The sequence below is a fragment of the Calonectris borealis genome, chromosome 4 (assembly GCF_964195595.1).
Source record: "Calonectris borealis chromosome 4, bCalBor7.hap1.2, whole genome shotgun sequence".
Lineage (NCBI taxonomy): Eukaryota > Metazoa > Chordata > Aves > Procellariiformes > Procellariidae > Calonectris > Calonectris borealis.
Window position 1 is genome coordinate 66,382,945 of NC_134315.1, and position 23,471 is coordinate 66,406,415.

General features: G+C 41.5%; 1 protein-coding gene across 8 annotated transcripts; it reads right to left on the minus strand.

The window, feature by feature from the left end:
- On the minus strand, nt 1-23,025 carry ABCG2 (ATP binding cassette subfamily G member 2 (JR blood group)). Of its 8 annotated transcripts, XM_075149938.1 has the most exons (19): nt 22,783-23,024; nt 22,351-22,474; nt 22,111-22,261; nt 18,039-18,146; nt 16,727-16,939; nt 14,741-14,800; nt 14,146-14,260; nt 12,826-12,978; nt 12,022-12,179; nt 11,121-11,272; nt 10,550-10,654; nt 8,845-9,095; nt 6,284-6,366; nt 5,081-5,170; nt 4,330-4,454; nt 3,031-3,185; nt 2,012-2,101; nt 1,237-1,334; nt 1-751 (listed from the first exon to the last, which is right to left on the minus strand). In XM_075149938.1, the coding sequence occupies exons 5-19, from the start codon at nt 16,930-16,932 to the stop codon at nt 601-603; spliced, it is 1,992 nt and encodes a 663-aa protein (XP_075006039.1). In that variant the 5' UTR covers nt 16,933-16,939; nt 18,039-18,146; nt 22,111-22,261; nt 22,351-22,474; nt 22,783-23,024; the 3' UTR covers nt 1-600. The 8 variants fall into 8 exon arrangements, 7 of the variants coding, with proteins under 7 accessions (XP_075006039.1, XP_075006037.1, XP_075006038.1 ...); XM_075149936.1 differs by lacking the exon at nt 18,039-18,146; XM_075149937.1 differs by lacking the exons at nt 18,039-18,146; nt 22,351-22,474.
- Nucleotides 23,026-23,471: the final 446 nt, after the last annotated feature.

Genomic DNA, 23,471 nt, shown 5'->3' on the forward strand with positions numbered 1-23,471 from the left:
TAAGAAAGTACACAGTCATCTTTATTTAAAAAATAGTGTTTCTACCACTTAAGCTTGGTAAGAAAACACTTGATGGCATCAATCAAGTACACTCTAGAGCAGTAATGATTCCCAAATAGAAAAGGGCATGAGACATGCACTGGAATGGAGAGGATGTTTTTGTCGCTGTCTCACATAGCTGTGACCACATCAGCAGTTGAGACTGCATTGGTGTCCTGATAAGCATCCCTTTGGACTGAATTACTTGCCAGTGAATGGAGGTGCTAATTAAATATGTTACCTTTTTTTTTCAGGTTATGCCATTAAATATTAGTTTCATTGTTTAACAAATTCATAGGTAGAACATGCAGAAAGACTGAGTAGTCTCTTGAAGAAATGAATAGTTGTATACTTTTTATGGCAAAGAGAACTGAGGCATGCTAGACATTTCAGCAAAGTACACCAATACTAAGTATTCAACATACAAGGATGGCATCACGTTGTTGACTTGTGTAGTCATAAACAGAAGTACAAACTAAGGTCTCAAAAAAGAATCAAGTTAGTTGCACAGTCAGTTTATCAAACTACTGAACAGTGGGAATTGCATTTTTCATTCTGGTTTTAAGAGAACTTCTTCATGAAGTGCAGTTTCAGGTATGCAATGGTAAGGAATATTACTGACATGCACGCAAGAGCCAGGTGGTTCTGCCACAGGCCCCAGCTACTCGCAACAATGCCTTGATTTTTCAGATATTCATCTCCGGTACACCACCTACAGATAAATACACACACATTTATAAACTTAGTCAGTTTGAAGTATCTAGGAAGATCCCTAGAAGTTGTAGTGTGATTTCATGTCTATAGTAGGCCAGGCAAACACCAGCTATATGTTACTATTTTATTTTCTATTTGTAAATTTGTTTTTCTTGTAGCTACAATCAGTTTCCTATAGGAAGCTGAAATGGATTTTGTGAGGCTGTGTAATTGTAGTGTGTGTGTATGTGTTTCAGTAAACGCAGTTTAAAGAAAAGTGAGAAGCATAATGCCAGATATTTCTAGTGTTATAAATATTAAATATGACAATAAGCAGAGTATTTTCTGCAGACAGAATGCAAAAACCCAGTCAAAACTTCATTTTCCATATAAAAACTCACCGATGCTGCTGGTCATCAGTGAGTATCTCACAAACAGACTAATGCTGTAGGACTTCGTAAGTCACTGGTGGTGGGATTCATTTCAATGTACCAAAATACTTACGGCTGGTTTATCTGTCGATAGTTATCATTGCTGGTTAAATTTGTGTTGTTACTGCTGCTGCAAAAGTTCAGACCAGTCAATTCATTGATTTGTAAAGCCTTTTAAAATAAAAGAAACAATGACAACAGAAATTAGTAGGTAAAGGAATGATACATTAACAAGATGAGAGATAATTCAGTTCAAATTTATTCTAAAAACGTGATGGTATCACTATTTATTATTTTGGCCAAATCCCCATTTTTTTAACTGAGCAGTACGGTTCTTTTTCTTTTAAAAAAGGAATGTATGCAGTCCACACCAGGCTTTAACACCTCCCCCAGGCTAGACTATTTCTGCACAGCATATTAAAGCCCAGATTTCTCTGTGAAACATCACCCTGGTGTAAATTATCAAAAATTAGGAGAAAAGTTTTGGCTTGACAAGTTTTGTCTGATTGATGGAAAAGAGAAGAATTGTTTTTTAGGGATAACGTTGTTCTTTACTCTGTATCGTTTTTGTCCAACTGCATTCCAGTGGATGTAGTTCTTTAGTGCCTTTCTCATATGAGGTGTTTCCAAGTTACAGAAATGAGCTCTTCTAAACAGCAGTGGCTGCTAGTTGATGAGAAGCCCTTCTTGTTTCAAGATACTGCACTACCTTCTCAGGTTGCTGTATTAAATTAGCTTACCTTTTGCTCATTAGCCCATAAAGTTTGGAGTTTTCTTTATCTTGAGTAAAGAGATTCCTTTCTAGCAAATCTTTTCCAAGTCTGTATACAGGAAAATACAGCACTTACTGTCATTCCGTATCGAGGGATGCTAAAATATTTGAGCCAGGAGAGCCAGGACATGATGCTTGTGAGATTCACCAGCAACCCAGAGAAAAGCTGGAGGCAAGGATTACAAAAAAGCCACAACAACAACAACAAAAAAGCAAATCACAAATTACATGCTGTTACCATGTGTTCTTCCTTAGCGCTTGACTCTGCTTCTTCAGATTAAAAACAAGTGGGAAGGCATTTCTAGAAGAAGAAAGTCTTCCAGTGGAAGAACAGGGGAGAGGGAAGGAATAATTTCTGTTACCCAGCTTTGGCCCATAACCCATGTGGTCATTCTCCCGAAATGAGGAACGGGGTACGCTTTAAAACCAGTGCATTAAACCCAGATGCCTCCCGTCTGTGGGTCCCTCATGGGTTCACATGAACTGCTGTTACTCGGGTGTGTGGAGCTGCTGGAGGTGTGCACTCCGTTTTGCCTGTGCCCTGAGTCTGAGGCAATGTGGGCTGTGGCCGTTGGTTCAGTGCTGCCTCATTGTTTATGGTGCCTGTCTTCTAACTGTAGCTGTTTGTGTGTTGTCCAGTTCTAACATGCCCGATGGTTGGCTCTGCAGCTGAGGAGGGCAACTACAGTAGTGGTCTCAGAGAGCAGGAGGCTGTGAGTCATGTCCTCAGCCAGCCAAATTTGTCTTTGGCAAAGCTAAAGGAGAGTGAACGAAATGTAGCTCTAGGCCACTTTTCTGCTTTCCAGGCAGTACGCTGGCTGCCAGAGCCACAGAGAAGAGGGCAGAGGAACCGCTCTCCCTCTCCCTCACACCTAGGCCCCTGGCCCCCCGCTTCTTGTTAGTTAAAAGGACAAATCAGAATATTCAACACCACAGTATCAGAATATTCAAATCAGACAAATCAGGATATTCAACATGCTCGACCCCACAGTCTTTTTGCAGAATTCAGCTGAACACTGTGCTGGTAGGATTTCTAGATTTCAGCATTTCTAGGATTTCAGGGTTCAGTCTATAAAACTGAATAGTGCTACTCACAATCATAAAAACAAATGTGATAGTCATGAGCAGGTTTGCTACAGCGACCACGCTCTGTCCTGCTGCAATGGCTAGTGCCATAGAAGTGGCTGTGTACGACACCATCATAAGGGTAAACATCATTGTAAAGAAGGCTTCTACTGTTGGTTTCAAACCTTAAAGATGAAAACAAGAAGGGTTTCAGTATGATCCTGCCAAAAGCTCTACCATAACCTGAATACTATCCTTCAGGTAGTGTATCCTGCTTACAGAATACATTTTGGCTGACAACATAGGCTATGTCACTGAGACCCAAGACTGCAGTGGGACTTGTGACAGCCTGCATGTGTATGCCCTGTCAACGGAGGACAGGATGAATAAGTAGTATGCCTGTAACTGCAGTAACACTGGAAATAGCAGAATGGGTAGAAGTTACAGTACTGTACTCCACACAGTCTAAGGTGAAGTCTTCACTATGGCTTCAAGTTGTCTATCAAAGGTGAAAATTGTAGTGCACTTCCATGGGCGGTTGTACAGCACTTCACTTGTTTCCAGCAGAGACCTCTCCTCATGGACTTAGTGGCCTTTGGGTGGCTATGGATTTGGTAGAAAGGTCTATCTCACTCCAGTTTCACAGTCTGAGAGCCTCTTGCTGATGCGACCTTGTTTCTTATTCCTTAGGGAGAAAACTCAGACCAAAGCGAAAGTGATTATTTTTAAATTTTGTTTGCATTTTCAAGCTTTTGGGACATCCCAAAAGGATGTCGTGATCTGAAACCTTACCCTAGGAAAATGGTCTGCTTGGGACATGTTTTGAGGATGACGTTTAAAGATGTTCTAGGGTTGTAAAAGTCTGCCAGCAATTTTCAAAGTTTGCTCACTAACCAGGAGGCATTTCACCAAAAAGAACAAGCTGATATTAATTCACACAATATTAAGTTCTTAAACCAAAACTTTTTCTTTGATAGGTGTTCTTGCAAGGATGGAAAAAGTATCTTGTAAAAGTCACCGGAAGCTAAGACAGCCATAAATGAAAAGGAATAAATCAAACCTATGTAGTAATGGTTATGGCACGCTTCCTTCTAGGGACGGTGGAGATGAGACATGTCACAGATTCTGACATGAATACTTAAATCTTTGAAAGTGTGTCTTTTCTGTAAACAGCATAGTGTGCTAAAAGCAAGCACAGTAACCACTGCCATGCCGATGTATTGCTTTAGCCTATATAAATACATGTGTATACATGCACGTATATAAAATGCGAGTGCCTTGTTGATTTATTGAGGGGGTTGTGATGGGACTGTAGGACACCATACTTGCCTAACATGAAGTAAATTATACAGCTGAAGATGATGCTTGGTATAGTCCTCATGGGTATTAAATCAGCCATTAGCTTTGAGATGAAATATGCAGATATTCTGTAGTACCCACTGATATATTCATGGCTGGAACACAGAGATATATACAGCATATTACAAATTTAATCACGAAAAAACAATAAGATTATTTGCACCTGGAGACAAATGAATTCTAGCTCAAAGTGGAAAAAAAGAGTTCTTTCATGGTTGGGCAGTAATGCAAATGTCCAGTAAGCCACACACTATAGTAATGGTGGCATTTTCATATGCAGATGAATATGGATACTTGTGCACATAATTTTTAGTAAATGTATGTGTCGTGTCATCAAAACAGAGAGAGAGGGTAAAGCTTAAATAATTTTCCTTTTCTGTATAGTGTAATTTGCATAGCTTTAAAGAATCCAGTTAGATAGTATTTACTGTCTTCACTAGCAAGTCACAAACTTAGTAATCAATACCTAAATTGAGTATTCAAGGTTTTTTTCCTACATATGTTACTAATTTTAAACTCTGAGCTGTTTGCAATCATAGGTACCGTTTGGGAGATTTGCAGACAACACACTAACAGGCTAAAAGAGTACATTTGCAATGAGCACTAACAGTGAAATAATTTGAAAACTCTGCACTAGGTGTACTTAAATTAGCTACAGCAGGGCAAACAAACTAACTCTCTAACAGTAGTCCCTCGTAACTTTTTTGTATGTTTTACTTACGTAAATATCTTTTTTTCCACAACAAAGAGTTCAATAGCTGAGATGCTGCTGAAACACTGGTTGGTGGTCAGAAAGAACATTGCACCCACTCTACAAAAAGCAAACCAGCAAGCTGTTATTAAAAATATGATGTAAATGTAGTGTTTCCACTACAGCATATGTAAATCCAGCCATAGTGCCTTGAGCTCAGTAGTATGTGACTTCCCATTCCGAATTCCATGGGAAAAAGCTTGGCAACAACTCTGAGTCCGTAACAAGCCTGAAGTAGATGTGGTACAGGCAGTATTTGTTATTCGCATGCAAGGATAGTATGTTCTTCGATGCAGTCAAAGGATAGAAAATGAACTGATTTTCCTTTTTTTTTTTTAATGTAATTTCCTGACACATTAAAAATTCTCAGTCTGTGAGGCATTTGTCTGATGCAAACTGTGAGGAACTGAATAAGCAACGTGAGAAGTTGTTTTCACCTTTTCCACTAAAATTTAAGGCTTTACTTTCATATCCAATTTAAAACTGGGCCATTTTTAAGTAAATACTATGAAGTGTTTCAAGACTAAGAACCCAGAGCTTTCTTAGTTGCAAACCCATTTGTCAGGTCATGTACATACAGCTGTCAAAATGATACATAGACCAGAATAACTTTAAAATCTAGCTTTAGATGCACCTTCTGACTTACTGCAGGTAAACTCAAGTGTGTATATAGAAAGAGTTGCAAGATCAAAGCTTTAGTTACCTAGGTTTATGTAGCCAAGTCTGTATATTTCAATCTTTAATCTTTTTATCTTGGGGAAATCTTTTCTGCAAAGAAGTTAAAATGCTGCCATGCTGAATTAAGCCTTTTTAATATGATGACTGCTGTTCAGCGTTTTCAGCAACCTGACTGGCACTGAAAAATGTCATCCTACAGAAGTAGCGTTACTCACTTCATTTGGACTGCTTGTCCAGGTTACAGCATGGCAGGGCAGAACTGCATCCCCCTCTCAATTCTGCAGGGACCTTCCCTGAGGCAGAACATCATCCTCACTTCGAAGTCACTAACATGGGCTTGGCCTTACCTCCTGATCTGAAGGGAAGCATTTGCTTTAAAGAGGTAGATACATTTCATAAAGAGCTTGCGGGTTCCTTCTCAGCCTCCAAGCTGTTCGTTATCCTATCACAAAAATTTATCAAATTTTTAGATATCCTTTACCTAAACTGACTAACCTGTTCTGTAGTCCAGCGGAATCCTCTTTAAGTCCAAAGAAAATGGCACCTACCACCAGTCCCAGGAAAGCTGTAACACACAGCTAAATGTAAAAAAGAAAAGAAGAGGAAAAGTCTTATTCTCATTGCTTTCAAAGCTTCAGTAGTTTTTTTGAAATATGTAGCAGGTGAGTGTAGATTGACAGGAAGTGTTTTCAGAAAGGAGAAAAGCTATTCAAGCTGGGAAGGGAGCCGATGGGGCGGTTAGCAACCTGCAGCACAGCAGTACTTTGAGTCTTGCGCCACGGTGTCCTTCAAGAGGTGTCTGTGAGACACAGCAGCTCCCCAGTGCCACCTGCCCTCGGCGGTGGCCAGCCACTGCTGCCTCACGCGGGCAGGGCACTGGGACAGCTAGAAAGGAGGGACAGTACAGGAGCTTCAGCTGCTGCCCGCTCTTCTGTGGTGGCACTGGCAGGAGGCATATTCCTGAAAAGCGGTATCACAGCTTTTCCCTGACCTCCTGCCAGGCCAGATCTATGACCTGAGGGAACTGCTCTGGGAGTGCTGGGAGGATGCTAGCACCAGCGATGGGAGGAGGATGATAGCAGGGGCTTGGTGGGGCAGGTTAGAAGGAGGGAATAACACCTTTCCCCAGAGGAACCCCAGCATCACGTGCACCTCAGCCGAGTTCCTTTCCTCCACCACTGTTTCAGCCATTCTTGGATGTCGTGATTACATTAATTGGTGATGTATTGCAACATCTCTCCTCTCTCCCTACTGATACTCTCCACCATTCATCCTCCTTGGGACAGTCGGTGACTCCCCATTTGCTGTCAGCGACAAGGGTAACTTCAGCTCTAGGGCTGACCACTGCTCTTCAGTGCAGTGCTTCTGCGGGGGTTTCTCTGGAGCCATCTCAATGCTACTTTGAGCTTGGCAACCAATGACCGAAAGCAGTCTTTCCTGACTGCCGGGTTGGGGATGACAGTTTACTTTCATGCTCCAGAGTGTGTAATTGCTGGGCGCTATCACATATCTTACTCATGGAATTGCTCTTAACATGAGCAAGATACTACGATCAGGCTATAGGTGTGCTAATACTTGCAGTCTGTAACACAATTTAAATAGCAAAGATACCAGCTGCCTTGAGGATATAATTTAAAAGACTGAAGTGTGTACATCACACTTTTTTAATACTAAATGCAAATGACAAAAATCTCAGCAAAACTGATGGTATCAGGCAGTTCTGTCATTTTTAAGTGTGAGCAATGCATGAATCATAATACCATAAACCCCTTGATCCATGGTACCCTATCACTAAGATTCTGCCGAAAGGAGCAAATGTCAGGGGTAATTCAGCTCCTAAGCCAATTGCAGTGGAAAGCAGGGATCATATCAAGACCAATTTGGAGCAGATTAATGAAAAAAGGCTTAATGAACCATGTACCCCTAAAGGAATGCTTGTAAAATCCATCCCTAATGAGGGTGGGGAGATAGAAAAGATTGTGAGAAACAAGTCAGGACCATTAACCTTGGGGTATTAAGAGATCCTTGAGAGTCTAATTCTTGTCACAAGGCCAAGCTTTTACAAAGCAATTATTAAGGATCTCCATAGTATCAACATACAGACAAACACACGTACTCAAAGCCTTTTAACCTCGGGGATTCTGGACTCATTTCCCCTCCACACAGGCCGTTTGTTCACTCGTTATATAAACCATGATGAAGATAATTTATACCCCTGGCTCGAGATCGATTTTCTATTGGCTCCTCTAGAATTGCTGAGCATTGCAGTGGGAGTTTTGCTGGTGCTGGGACTGCAGAGTTTGGCTTGTGAATTAGGGGATTCCTGAGGATTAGTCGTTCTGTAGAGGTTAGCCAGGCATTCTTTATTTTTGAAGGCAATGTGCAGCTTTGAAGAAATCAACACTTTTGGTGTTGACTCTTCTGAAAAAGCAGCACTAACGGGGCCATTCATGTAGATCATGTTCCTCTTTCGTGGCAGGTGTTAGACCCTATTGTGGTCTTCATCACATCTTCTCCAGAAGACATCATCACCATTATGAACATTCAAATGACCAAACGACACACACATTACGAGAGACTGAAAATATTTTTACGCTTAAGCCAACTGCCAGGACTTCACTGTGTGCTGAAGTTTAATTAAGTATGCAAGTGTAGTCTGTTAACTTTCCCTGGTGGGGGAGATGATTTGAGGCCAAACCCCACAATGCCAAGCCTGGACAATTAGAGTAGAATCTGAAGAATGTCCTTGAGCAAATGTGTGAAACTACTTGGGAGATAATCTGCTCCTGGCTGGGAGCAGCAGAATACCCTGCTGGAAAAGATCTTGCCTCCCAAAGTCTTTCAGTAGTCCAGAATTAATTACTGAACAGTCCCTCATTTGAGAGCATTCAGGACACCTTCTAGTGAATCAGATTTCCAGTCCTTGGAACACTCTTTTTTCAGATGCTTACTGCAGTCAAAATATCAAGAGGCAAAACCGTCCCAATGACTTATCTAATACAGGAGTGGAATAAATTCAACGTATACCACAAAAGCATAGATACAAATAGCATTACCTGAGCTATGGAAGCTTGAGGGTTTCCTACCAGATTTTTAAATGTGCGCTTGGACACCCATTTCAGCTGATGAAGGAAGGAATTGGCATATGTGATTTGTCGTAAAACTGCTTTTGTTTTCTTTTTATTTCCCGAAGAAATATTCTGTAATACTGCTTTTGTTTCTCGGTAGTAGGCAGAGTTGCAGTATTCTTCTGCTAACTTCTCAGCCAAGGTTTTATCATGTTCAGTGCGTTCTTCAGTGCCCTCTGCTGAAAAGATCAAAAAGAAATATGACCGTTTCTGTAAGGGATGGGAAGATTGTTTAGGAGTTAAGCCAGGAGAGTTATGTTGGGGTAGGAGAGTTACTAACGAACCAGAAGAATTAATATGCACATTTAGTTCCAGTGATTCATTGCACTTAGTCTCATAGCATGCAATTCAAAAGAGTTGGAATAAATAAGACCAAACCTCTGTGTTTGTCTGTGCAACCTGTCCCACTAGGTAAACCCTTGTCTGCTGATGAAGTTTCAAACTGGCATCGATCTGAGTTTTAATCAAAAAGTGATTTTTTTCCGCCCCCAGGTTTCTGTAAGTGATCTGTTTCACAGTCTGCTTCCCAGACTTTTAGATCCAGGTAATCCTGCATGTGTCTATCTTAGTCAAACTTTTGAGTCTGTCATAAAGAAATGGAGTTCCTTTTTTTCTCGACTGTAATCCAGTGTGGGCTTTTCCAATGACAAATACAATGTGTGTTGCCAGCTACAATATTAGTCAGACCCTGAACACAGTCAGCATTTTTGTAAAATCGTGGTTGCTTCTTTGGTAATGATATAGTGAAACTGTGTGTTTGGGCACATAGCATATTCATTATTTAATTACTCTTTTCATTCATGTGAAAAGAGAGTATGCTATTAATGAGTAGCAACAGACAGGATGAAAAAGCATGCTACTGAACATAGGTGAGATTTGATTTGTTAGTTTGGGGATAATTTCTGCCTTACCACAACTTCAGGGAAGCATCAGGAGAACACTGGTCCCCTATCTCTACGCCCGCTTCCCACCCTACTCAGAGGAAGGAAAACAGTAATTTCATAACAGATAAACCATTCCATTAGGTAAAAAATACAAGTCATAACTGCATCAAATTATGTCCCTAACTGGACAATTGTCCTGGTTTATTGTCTCTGTTTCTGCAGGACTTCAGTTGGTTTGCCTCGAAGATGAAATAAGCTCTTCCTCTGTGTTGAGAGGTAACAAAACAGTTTCTTATATTTCCAGACATTATAACTTCAACACAGGAAAATATTATTTCACCTTTAATATCTTGTAATTTGAGTGTCACACAAAAGCATACAGGTCAGTTTATGAAGAAATGGATAGCAATGATAAATTACTAAATACCTATTTATGAGAGGCAAACTATTCTTGCATAGACAGAAATATTTTATATAGTAGGGCTGTATGTGAATTTGGTACTTATTTCAGCTTATGCTAATTATTTTCCATGTATAAACAAAAAGGATTTAGGAACAGTGTGGGGTTTTTTTTTCTTTAAAGTGACACATCAGCAGTACGTAATGCTGTCATGCATACAAATAACTGTTCGCTTGTACAACACGGTTATTGATTGTTTGACACCTGTAAGTGATTTTTCTGTGTTGTGCTGGACACCTTCTGGCAAAATACATGTTATGATAATTTCACGCAGCTCTGGGTTTCGTACCTGTATTAGTTTCATCAGTCTTGCTCATTGCCACTGCAGTGGAGTCTCCATTAATGATGTCCAGGAAAAAGTCGGCAGGGTTGTTGTATGGCTCACACTCGTAGCCTGTGGTGACAGCATGACAAGCCCTAAGCGGTGGTTGTGTGACTAGCAGAAGGCTGTGGATGGCCATCACGAACACAGCCACACCATTGTGCCCCGTTGAGCAGCCTGCACTATAAGCATTTCGGGCTTCAAAAGGTCCATGCTTACCCGAGAGATGAACGGCACTGCCAGACAGCTCTATCAGTGAAAGCAAGGCGACAGCTGGCAATGCGCCCTTCTCAACCCTAGCCTGGGCTTTGTCTAATTAAGATGTGCCCAGGAACAGTTGATTAGAGGTCAACACTCTCATCCAAACCCACATATGGGTCAAGAGGTGAAACACTAAGAGAAATGCTTAGCCTGTTAAAATCCCGGGCTTGCTAATACACACTATGTCCAATTCTGATCAAGCGCTATAGGCATTTTATTCAAGTTAGTGCAAACTAAAGATGTGGCTGCAGTTGGCCCTGCTGTGAGTTGTGCTCACCAATAGACTGGAAGTACTCGATGGCATGCTGAGCAGGCCCGTGGTACAGCACTCTTCCCGCAGCCAGCAGCGTCAGGTTGTCAAACAGTCGGAATATGGAGTACCGAGGCTGGTGGATGGAGAAGATTATTGTTTTTCCTTGTTTTGCCATCCTGAATGTGAAGTGAAGAATGACAGAGGTGTTAGCTTTGCAAGTCTATTCAGCGTTTAGATAAGAGAATTTGCAAGTTCAGTTAAGCCTTGGTTAAATTTTATTAACTTGGCGTGCCAGAGAGGGGAGGGGGAAGGAAAAAAAAAGAAAAAGAAAATATTTAGGTCATATTTATAGTGTCTGTGTGAGAAAACAAGGTTCCCTCTCACACGAATGTTGTTGGAGGGGAAGATCCTGGGAAGATTTTGATGCAAACAGAAAGCTCTGGAGAGAGGCGTTTGAGTCCTCTTTGCTTGTAGTAAATGCAAAATGATGTAAAATTTGCAAATAGTGTATTGTGCTTATTTTCCCAAAGATAGGCCTCAGATTTTGTGATGGGGAAACAGCTAGCTGTGTTCTAACTACTGTCCATGCATCACCTCACCAGACTGCACAACAGGCGTTTTTATCACTTTTCTGGCCCAGGCAGAAAATATATGAAAATAAATGAAGCTGTCTGTGACAGTTATCACGGACAAATTGCAGTCCCGGCATGCACACGCTTTGTGCAAGGCGCTTTGTGAACTGCTGTGAGCAGCTGCTTTGGAGTGTGAGAATTCATATAGCCTTTTTCCTACCTTGCAGCCTTGGCTCGCTGGTAAACAATTACGTGTCTGATTTCCCTCATTCTAACTGTAATTTAAGTCAAATACAACTGAAATGTAGCAGAGTTGAGTGGTGAAAACAGGAAGCTGTTTCTAAGGCCATCACCTTTTCAGTAGCAGTAGGACAGCGTTAGCAGTGCTGGCATCGAGTCCCGTAGTTGGCTCATCCAAAAACAAGATGGCAGGATCTGTGATAAGCTCCATCCCAATATTGGTCCTTTTCCGCTCTCCTCCAGACACCCCACGAATAAACTGCGTGCCAACCTGCCACAAAAGAAGAAATTTGTCTCATTTGGCCTGATAACAAATACATGAGTGAACAACATCCTACCAAAATCCAACTCCTGGACATTAGGAGAAATTTCTTTACTAAAAGAGTGGTCAGGCCTTGGAACAGGCTGCCCAGGGAAGTGGTGGAGTCACCATCCCTGGAAGTATTTAAAAGACGTGTAGGTGAGGCCCTTAGGGACATGGTGTAGCGGGTACGGTGGTGTTGGGTTGACGGTTGGACTCGATGATCTTAGAGGTCTTTTCCAACTTTAATGATTCTATGATTCTATGAAATGGCAGCATTTGGGAAGAGTTCTAAGAAAATTTGACCCTACTCTCAGGTACAAATGTAGATGTTACCTCACAAATAGGCCGTTTCTTAACGTTAGTATTACTTGAAGTGTTCTCTTTTTCTCTAACCACAGACTACCTTTCCCCTTCCTCCCAATGTAATAGCATATGGCAGTATCAGCGCAGAGTCTGTACAGATCGCCATACAGAAATGTTATTAATTATTGTATTACTGAAATAGTCTGTTTAATTTTACTTTTTTTTAATCTGCCATGCTGAGCCATTAGGTTAATTAAATAAATCACTTAATATTTGTTCATGATTTAAGCACCATATTTACACGCCTTACCTTGGAATCTGCCACTTTGCTCAAACCCAGTTCCTTGATGATCTGATTCACTCGTTCATTTTTTTCCTGTTCCTTCACTGACTTTGGCAAACGGAGTGCTGCTGAGAACTTCAAATTTTCTCTTACAGTCAGAGTTCCCATCACCACATCATCCTTCATTTAAAAAAAAAAAAAAAGTAGATACTTGGTGGTGGCTTAGCAATTTCTATTTTTTCCCGAGAACTGCATCTACCTGTGTTTTGTGTTGTCTGTGCATGCAGAGGGACAGCAGCAACCACCAGAATACGCGGTAAGGTGCATCTTCAATAACTGTGTCATCGCAGAGAGTTGATTTCATCCACGTAATTATATTTACCTTATTCATAAAGCAATGCAGTATAGGAACATCCTCCATCATGCATGATATCAAAATGCATGAATAGCAACGTATGCAAAATTATCCCTCATGTATTCTTACTTACTCAGTTTTTTGGAGGTGTTGAGTGAGACACTGAAGGGCTAAAGGGACCTAAGGAGCAGCTACAGCTCAGGTCACCATCACTGTGCGTTTGTTAATGCAGCCTCAGCCCACCACAGGTAAGATCAGGGAGAAGAGAAGGAAGGAAAAGAGAGGTTGGGTCCATGTGAGGTAGAGTAAAGGTTTTCCGAGCTTGTTTCAGCAAAGGAGGAAGGAGGGTAGGTTTGTTATATATTAGCTGCTTGTCTCTTGCAAAAGGAATCTGTCAGATATGAGAAGTTCAGAGAGTTATGTGTATTTTGAGAGACTACCTTTCTGTAACATGCTGACCATACATTTACAAGAGGTTTTATAGATGCACCTCTTCATGTCTTGATAAACTGCAAGCATGCTACTGAGCATGGGTGGTGGGGAGGGGACGGAAATGAAAAGATTGATCTGGTTTTCCTTCTTTTGTCCTTCACATGTCTTTCTCCCCAGCCCACCCTGGCAGGGCAAAGGTTTTCTTAGAACGGGACTTAGTGACATTGTCCCTGGGCAAAAGGAGGTACAAGCTGTATATTACCAGAAAACATCATACTTGGAAAATACTCCATGCCTATTAGTAGCCTACAGCTGTTCCCTCAAATGGAGAACAAGGAGGGATCCAAAGCGTCTGCTCCCGTTGACTGTAGAGCATTAAGGAAAGAGACTCAAATACAAAGCAGAGTCTCATTCCCAGCAAGGGTGGACGTGTGGAGAGTTGGTACTGCACCAGCCTCTATTCTTGGATCAAGGCAAGGTACTTGCAACACAGCTGCAACTTCTTACAACTGCAGTCAGAAGGGGACAATAAAATCCATAGAGTGATAAAAAATTCTTACCTGTACTACATATCCAGAAGTACATTTAAAGTTGGCAGGCTGGGGAGCTCCATTGATCAAAATGTTGCCAGAAAGCCCATGGGGATCCTTCCTTGCCGCCAAAATGTCGAGTAGACTAGGAGAAAAGTTGGTTACTTTGTCAGATGAGTGTGCAGGAGGTAAGCTCTCTGCACCACAAACCCAGTTCATGGAACAAACAGCTACATAAAAGCATCCCATGTTAAACATTTGCTATTTGGAAAACCCCCAGCAACTTTCAAGGGCTGAGTTTCTTTTGTCCTGGTTTCCTAAGGAGATGAGATCTGTGCAATTTCATAATGCATTTGTGTCTATTTGTTGAATAATATGAGCTTAACCTAGAATGATACATAAAGATCGTGTATCAGGAAAGTGTGAACTAAGATTGAATTACATCTTTTTCATGTAAGCTGATTGTCTTTTTTGAATTCAGGTATTTTTCAGAAACCATTGAGATTTTCACAGACCTAAATGAAAACAAAATCTTTCCCTGAAAGTATTGTTCATAACTGCTAAATATATGCAGGTTCATTTTCTCTTCGGTGTAATTTCTGCATAGGGCAAAGAGGGCACTCACGAAGATTTACCACTGCCAGTGGGTCCCAAAATTGCATTCAGTCCTGGTCTCATGATGCCACTGTAAGACAAAACAGATAGGTTTTACAAATAGATAGGGTTTTTTTGTCTCTCTTACTGTTTCATCTGGTGGGCTAGTGTAAATTATCTGTAGAACCACCTTCTGCATCCTATTACTTTTTGAATTAATGAAGCTGCCTGATCACAAACAATATTTATGATCAGTCAAACTCCACCTTAATTTTCATTCTTAATTCAAGGAGAACTAATCTTCATATAATGAAGACAACACAGAAACATGAGTAAAATGTAGCAAAACCTGTATGCATGCTTTTCCCCCATGGATCTCTAGAAGTGAAGCACACACTTGCTTTAACCACATTCAGTTCTAAAGGTACTATTCTCTTAGCAGAGAGAATAATGGTCCCTCTAGACAGAACATACTAGGGATTTGTCTGTGCTTACAGAAACTGCAGTTGATAGTTTCTCTGTATCTGATTTTAAGCCACATGAAACTCAAAAACCAGATAGAAAATGTTTTTAAGTATTTGGGGAAAAGACCCTATAGAAATGATACAGTATATAGAAATACTGCCGCCTTTTTTTTGTCTTTTTGCTGGAGCATGTGAAGGCGTCGCTGCTATTTTTCCTGACTAGCCCTTAAAATCGGCGCCCAACAAGCTTTGGTGTACACAAGAATCATGCTGTACATAAAAATGCCTGTCTGTATGTTATGATACCAGGTTTATCTTGAACTGCACTTTGGTACTGGTTGTTATCAGCAATCCAGGTATCAGCGATCTGAGTACTTGGCTGTGGGTCTGGCCCAGTACAGCTGTTCTTAGGGTCTAATGACATGCAACCTAGGAGGCTAGGTTTTGCTTTTCCGGATGCATATTTGTTTTCTTCAATTTCTTATTATGGAAATTTATGGTTCCACACATTAAGAAGCATACACATTATACATACGTTATGTTACATTATATGTGATTTTAACACAAAACCCCAACATGTAACAAAACAAATGCAGGTGTTGCTTTTTCTAAAAGGGAAAAGCGTAATGTGTGTTAAACGTTGGTCTTTTATAATAAGCCACAAGAGGGGCCTTCTGCTCACATTGTTGCAAATGACCAATGTCAGTCAATTGAGTTACCGTAATGTATGGCTCTTGAAGAGAGTAGGAAAGATTTTAAGAGCTCATGTTTAGGAGGTGTGGAAGTTACATGGGCACAGAGCAGGACAGAGAGCGCTACACAAAAAGGTGAGTATTTATGATAGAAATTGGAGTTAGGGAGCTGAAAGTCACAGGTGACTTGGAATGGCATGTTGTATGAGTACTTGCCACTTAGATTAACTACTGAACTGTGAATGGGCAAACTTTATGAATAGATTATTGAACAAAGGTCATAACGACGTGATTCCTTTACTGCAGTAGTGCTCAATGTTGAAAAAAAAAAAAAACAAAAAAAAGAGAAAACTTTTCATCTCTTCAAAGTTAACCTTACCCTCGTTTATATTACTGTCTTAAACATTTTAAGTTAAAACCCCCCAAATTAACCTTCCCAAAGGCCACCTTAGGGAAGGAGACGCAAACATTGAGGACAGGCTGTTGGTATCTCAGTTAAACACCACGGCGCAGTGGGAGATTTGCCAGGTAGTGTAAAACGACCACGGCTGGCTCGTGTGCCCCCATGATGATAGCAGCCAGGAAGGCAGTCCCTCCCTGGGGCCAGGGGGAAATGGCGCCCAGCAGCATGAGCTCTCTGCTGTACAGGCTCAGCTCTAATGACTGAGGACCACTAGGGCCTAGCAGGAAGCTTAAGCAGAGTTGATAGCAAACACGAAACAACCATACATACATATAAGTTTTCTAAATCTCGATCAAATTCTGTATATTGTGCTTAGTGGCTCAGTGACATGAGTGGACTCAACTGTCCGGACAGAATAAAAACATACACATACTCTAAAAAGATGTTTAAATACGTACTTGACATCTCTCAAAACTTCTTTATTGGCTGTTTTTTGACAACACAGGAACCCAGTCTTCATCTTCACATGGTAGCAGATGTTGTGGAAAGTTAGTATGCTTCCTCCCCTGCCGGCTAAGTCTGGAGAGGACTGCTTTCTGCTGGGGATGCCATTTGTATTCGAGTCTGACATCTGAATACTTAGGTGTGGCTGGCCTTCTGCCATTTTTCCTCTATAAATGAATAAACAGGAAGGGGGAAGATTTTATTAGGTATGGAAAGATGTGTCTGTTGGGCCCAGTGTTCGGCACTGGGGGGGGCTTGCAGATGTGCGTCTAGGCCTCTCTCTTTCAGATAGGAAGTTTGGGTCCTGTGGGTTCAGACCTTGAGATGACACGGAGCTGGTGGGGAGGTGGGTCTGCCATATTGCTTCAGACCACATGCGGTGTTAGGGAGATAGAAGAGCCTTCCTCCACCCTGATGGTCGGTCGTGGTGGGTTGACCTTGGCTGGCCACCACGATGCCCACCCAGCTGTCCTCTGCTCCACTGCCTGGAGCACCTCCTCCCCCTCCTTCTTCACTGGCCTTGGTGTCTGCAGGGCTGTTTCTCCCACATTTTCTCACTCCTCTCTCACAGCTGCTGCACAGCGTGTTTTACCCTTTCTTAAATAGGTTTTCAGAGAGGTGCTACCAGCATTGCTGACATGCTCAGCTTTGGCCACCGGCAGGTCTGCAGGCACCGGCTGGAGGCGGCTCTGTCTGGCACAGGGCAACCCCGGGTCCTTTCTCACAGAGGCCCCCTTGGCAAACCCCCTGTGGCAGCACCTGGCCACGGGCACCAACTGCATCTGTTCTGCTGGTACGAGGAAGTAGGTACCTCTCACAGCGGGCACCAGCAGGACATCATGATCTTTCTGGAGGGCTGCTCCTGGCAGAGAGGTCTGTACATAAACTGCTCGCTTGTTGGAAACCACAGGTACAACAGGGGACTCACCGAAAGATTGGCTTAAAATTATTGAGGTCCAAAAGGACCTGGCCTTTTGTCTGTCCACTTTGTCAGACTTCTTTCTAGTTTTGAATGTGCTTAGAGTTTGCCCATTAGATACTTTCTTAAAGGGGTGGTTTGAAAGTAAAGATACTCCTCCTACCTCTAGCACTCCTGCGCAATGGTAACAAAATCTAAAAATTGTTAGGTTTTTTTTTAATCAAAATAATTTTGCCAAGGGTATAGGAACGTGGAAACTGACACTGCTGCCAAGTAATTATCTTCCTTGGATTTACTTTCCATGTGAAAACTAGAAGGTAATTGTGGAATAAATAAAGTTATCTCACCTCCATTGTCAGCCAGGCTCCTGCCTGTGAGCCATCACCCGCACCCGCACCGTGGGGGCATCCCCAGCTGTCCCTTGTGCATGCAGACTTTTGTCCCCTTTGTGCTTCCTAAGTGGCACAGGGTTATTTAGGTGGGAGGCAGGATCTGGCCTCTCTTAATCTATCATATTGACTCATCAGAGTCTAATTACTTTAATTGTCATTAGGGGAAATGTTAGTAATGCAGTAGTTCATGGGAACTGAGAGGGGAGATGAGCAGCTAGGAGCTCTGGGATGATCAGTCCCATACCATAGCATAGTTACACTGCTTGCAGAAAGGAAGAAGGCAAATTATGAGACTGTTTCAGACATGCTGAATGAATTTGAGAGCAGTTAATAAAATGAGCCTCGCAAAAAATGCCGTTTAATCTAACATAGTCATATGGTCACATAAAAAACCAAGCCCTTATCTTGTCGGTTTGCTAAGGTTGCTTGACAGACAGGGGAACTCTCCTTTGTGGCTTATCAGTGCAGTGAAACCATTGGAAGCCCTACTTTCAGCAACAGGCCTATCTGCATGTAAAGGCTGGTTCATATGTCTTCCAACGATGCTATCCCAAATCTAGCCCAAGGTTGCCTCTTCTGACAAAACTGCAGTCTTCTGTGCTGGCAAAAATATAAGGTTTCAATATTTTAGTAATCAGTAATCTTGGCCCAATTTTCCTACAATGAAAAGAAACTGTGTTCCAAATATAATTATAATGGGAGTAGCTTTAATTTAAGCTAAAATGGATTTTGAGTAAGAAGTTGAACATCAATTACATGTGCAACATTTAAAGTCTGGAGGCCTTTTATTGATAAACTGCCTACACTCTTCTCTACTTGTGCAGGAGAAGACTTATCTACCTGCAGGAGAGCAGCTAATTTTATAAGGCTGTTTATATAGTAGTTTCTGGGCTAATCTGGCTGGACATCAATTATTGTCATTTGAAAGGATGCTTTGGTAAAGTAGAGATGTGCATTCGGAACTGCAGTGGGAACTTTTCACTTAAAGTCTTGCCATATGCTGAGCAGATGTTTGCTAGCATGCCGAGCAAGGTACCGAACACTGAACCACAGGGTCAACACCACAGGTAGACATCACAAAATCCCTTGAACTGTTGCATAACCAGCAGCATGATGTGAGTGCAGAATTCTTCAGAAGACTGTGTGACTCTGACCTTGATATATCACTGCATCTATAAGGTATCTAGATCAGTATTTTACTTGATCAGCTTTTTTTCTCAGCTTAATGTTCCACTATTTCTGATATAATGTTATAAGCAAATGGGGGAGAGTGAGGTGGAGTCTGACCTCGGACATTATCAACAGAATAGCTAAATTCTTCTTTGTTTCATTTGGGTTTGTTGAATTTTTTTCCAAAGACCAGCATAAAAACCTAACTCAGCACTTGCATTGAAATTTCAGAAATGCTCTTTAGAAAACAAACAGATTCAATCTTCCAGACTGAACTTGACTGGCAGACAATAAGCACAGGATCAGAAACTACTTTCATAAATACAGGATCACGTTACTTTCACAGAGTCGCTCTTAAGAACAGACAATACGTCAAAGTTAAATTTAATTTACCAGTTGATTTATGACTAGATTGTACACATCTTTGCAAAGAACATTACAGATGCTAGATAAATAAATCAGCTACGAGAAGGATTAGACATATCCATAGCAGACAGTCCCTCAATGGCTATTTAATGCAGCTGTTGGCAGGAAACCTCCAGTTCAGGAAGGCCTGAACCCACTGATTGCCCAAATCTGCCAGAGAAAAATAGTGTTCTTTGATATTGTCCCTTGCGAAGTCATTGGTTACTGGCAGCTATGAGTAGAGGCTGAATGCAGGTCTATCTGAGTAGACCTGAACAGATAGACTCAGTCTACCTGAATCTATCTGGTGTTAAATCGGTATGGCCCTTCATGGCTGCAGTGTGCTTGTGCTGCTTACAGCGACAGGGTGGGATGCTGTAGGTGGAAGAAACAGATTTGTCTGTGTGCCATTCCTCCTGATGGTTGCCCCTTCAGGGAAAGGTGTATTTGTGGGCATACACCATTTATCAAAGTAAAAAAATTCTATTTCAGATGTTAGGTTAATACTGAAAATAGCATTTTACACTTTCAGAGCTACTAGAATTTATTGCAGAAAGAAACTGCAGAGTACTCATTCGCTTAAAACTTGAATGGTTATTTATCAGTTGCTCTATGAAATTTGTGTTAGCAGTCTCTCTTCTCAAAGGAACGTAACCGTTGCAAGGACTCCGTCACAGCAGCTCCTTGGGATGACAAAATGACAGAGTTCTGGACATGCTGGTGGGAAGGGGCCTTGGGTAAGTCCCATAACCCAGCTTCTTGCTCTGAGCAGGGCTGTTGCCAATATGAGGTCAGGGCAGCCGTGGCTTTGCCTGAGTAACTCATGGAAATCTCTGAGAGCGGCTATTTGGATCTCGACTAACAGTGTGCTGAGAGAAGATGAAGTGCTAACAGTGGAGATAATGCCTGTGTGCTAGAGTTAGGCTTTTGATTTGCTTTTCTTTTTTGGAGACCTTTTTTTCACTGTGGGGTAAGTACTTGCAGTGAGAGAAACAGTTTGGTATTTTACAAACCAACCTTCCCATTTCTGATCTAGCAATAAACTTCAACATAGGAATACAGGGGCATGCTCCTTTACAGCTAATATAATTGTCATCTGTTTGCAATTGCTCCTTAGGAATGGATTTTTTAAAATATTGCTTTAGGCCTTGTTTAAAAAATTATTTATTGCATTTAATGTGACACACAGCCATGAAACATTTTAAGTCAGAGCATGTGCGGAACAAAGAAACAACCATGATGAATGTTAATCAAATCAATTTCTATGCAAACTAAAATTCTTTAAATGAAGTTTCCTAGAATTCATTGCCAATGGCTTACAAATATCTACTTTAGATCAGAAATGAGCAGGAGATTCAATGATAATATGTACTGCCTGCTGTATTCAGAAATATTCGTTAATATGATAAAGTGTTTCATATCCTCATCATATCAGCTCTGGGTATAATACATCATTTTTGCATCAGCTAAGTATAAAATGTATGAACTTTTGGGGAATTTTACAAATTTCATTTGTTTTCCCAAATCTTTCTAAAATATTGCCACTGATTTCAGCATCAATTTCAGTTCAAGCCTAATAGAAAAACCTTTTCTTCAGAGATATTTAGTCTCAGAAAATTTTGTCAGGAGGCAAAGTACTGGATCTTGAGATTTAACCTTTTATTAATGGCAAAATTAAACTGCTTTCTTAAAAACTATCATGAAATCTCTTTGCCTACTGTTTCGATGCACAGAAAAGGAAACACTCAGTACGGTCACTTTCCCGTGTATTCTTCTGAGACTCCTAAAGTACAAAGTCTCATTTTCCCTACATACACAGGGGCACTAAACAAAAACATAAAACAACAACAAAATGTACTACAAAGTTCCATTGACTTAACCCTACTTGAAACACAGCAATACCATACCTGGGCTCTTTCAAGCAATTTCAATAAACCTATTTGTATGCCTTAAGACATAGTGTCTATATAAAAAGCTATGTAACATAAATTCCTGCCAGTCTTCCTGAAGAGTTTTTGGCACTGGAAGGATTTGCAGTTCAAATAGAAAAAACAATACTATAGGAGTGGTAGTAAAATTTTGGATGGCAAAATTCGGAAGTGTATTTTAATTGATTTTTTAAAATCCAGGCAGTTATTCAAAGTATTTTATCTCTATAGAGAATAAGCGTTGAAATTACTTAAGGAGGAAGAGTTTTAGAGACACAAGCAGCTTTCAGCAGAGTTTTCTAAAGGAAGCTGGCTCAAACGCTTTAAAAAAATAGCCTGTTTTCTTTTTTCTGAATACTTGAACCTGCCAGAGAAACCACAATTAAATGAGCCATTATTTTTCTTGTTTTTAATGGGTACAAAGTTTAGTCTTGCAACATGCAAGCTGAAACAGTACAGTAGGTACTACAAATGTGCATTTCAGACTTTGGATACATATAAATTCACAGAAGTTCTAAGTATACCTTTTTTCCCCTCTTTAGTCGCATGAATTTACAGGGGTGTAGACTGGCCAGAGAATGGATGCGGGCACACAAAGAGGGCAGTACAGCCTAGTACTGCCAGCCCAGGACCGTACGGTCCTCTTTCTCAGGAACACATGTAGGAAATTAAAACCTGTAAGTAAATTGAGTAAATAAGGATAATGCGATTCAGGCAATCTATAAGTTAATTACCAACCAATTTACTAGGGATTTGTAACCTACCTTTTGTGAAAAGAGCCCTGTGTGTTGGGGACCGAGTAAGCAGTGCTCTGTGTGTGCAGGCATTTGCACATGTGTTATCTGCAGTGCATTAACATGCGTGGGCAAACTCCAGGTATGGTAGTTTCTGCAAAATATTCTAACTTTTCACCTTTTTACTGGTTTTACTTTAAGCCTTGAAGATTTTGTCCCTCATTTATAAAACAAATTTTCATTAATTTCTTCCCAAATTTGTCAGTAAAATCCCTTGAAAAGCTGGGAAAAGGTAGGCAATCGTTTCACTGTGTTTTCCTTGGCTGTTGGAGAAAAACAGCTGCTGAATCTAATTCCTTAGCAATGGCAGAGTAAGCAATTCATGGACAAGGAAGCAAGCCGCTACACCGCATTAAATCTATCTCAATCAAAGGCCTGAACTGCTGCTAACAACTCACTCACCAGCAGCAGGTCTGGGTCCGTGCTGCAGGGCTGCTGAGGAGGTGGCAGAGGCGGTGGAAAGGACGCAGGAGCCAGCGAAGAGAAAAGCGTGGTGTATAGGAACGTAGCCCCGACGGCTTGCTCAGCTTGCAGGGCAGGGCTCTTCCACCCGTGTCATCACATCTGCTGCAAAACAGCGGTGAGCCGACAGCTGGGTTCCCCGCGCTCCGTCACCCCGGGGAGTCTCCACCCTCTCCCTATGCGCTGGGGAAGCCAGAGGGCTTCGTGGGGAGGGCAGGGCCAGGATAAGCTACAACTTTCACTTTTTTTTCTTTTAGCTGAACAAGTCGTAAGCGAGCTGCAGTGCAGCACCTCATCGGGAGCCGCCCCAAACCAACCGCCTCGGTAGCCGAGTACAGCCTCTCCACCTGCCAGAGGCTCACAGCGATGGCCGAGTCTGGCAGAGCTGGCAGGGCGTGATCAATGCCAGCATGGTGTGTCAGAGGAGGCACAGCTGGTTGTGAAGTCTTCTCCCCCAGTGGCCTGCAGACGGGTACTACCTTGGTATGTTTTCCTTCAGTTCAAAATACCTGCAATAATACAAAGGCTGTACTGAGCCCATCAGAGTGGGGTTTTCACAGGATTATATGTGGGCATGTAATTGATGCTATGGAGGGAACCAAAGCTGAGGCAGCCTTTGCTATATGAGG

What these genes read in the sequence shown, in the direction of transcription:
- ABCG2 (XM_075149935.1), bottom strand. Translation starts at nt 16,932, where the DNA reads ATGGCAGAAGGCCAGCCACACCTAAGTATTCAGATGTCAGACTCGAAT. An exon ending in ACTGGCAGTGGTAAATCTTC is followed by an intron (nt 14,261 to 14,740) that starts GTGAGTGCCCTC and finishes CTTTTCTCCTAG; the next exon opens with TCTACTCGACATTTTGGCGG. An exon ending in GACTGATGAAACTAATACAG is followed by an intron (nt 9,096 to 10,549) that starts GTACGAAACCCA and finishes TGATCTTTTCAG; the next exon opens with CAGAGGGCACTGAAGAACGC.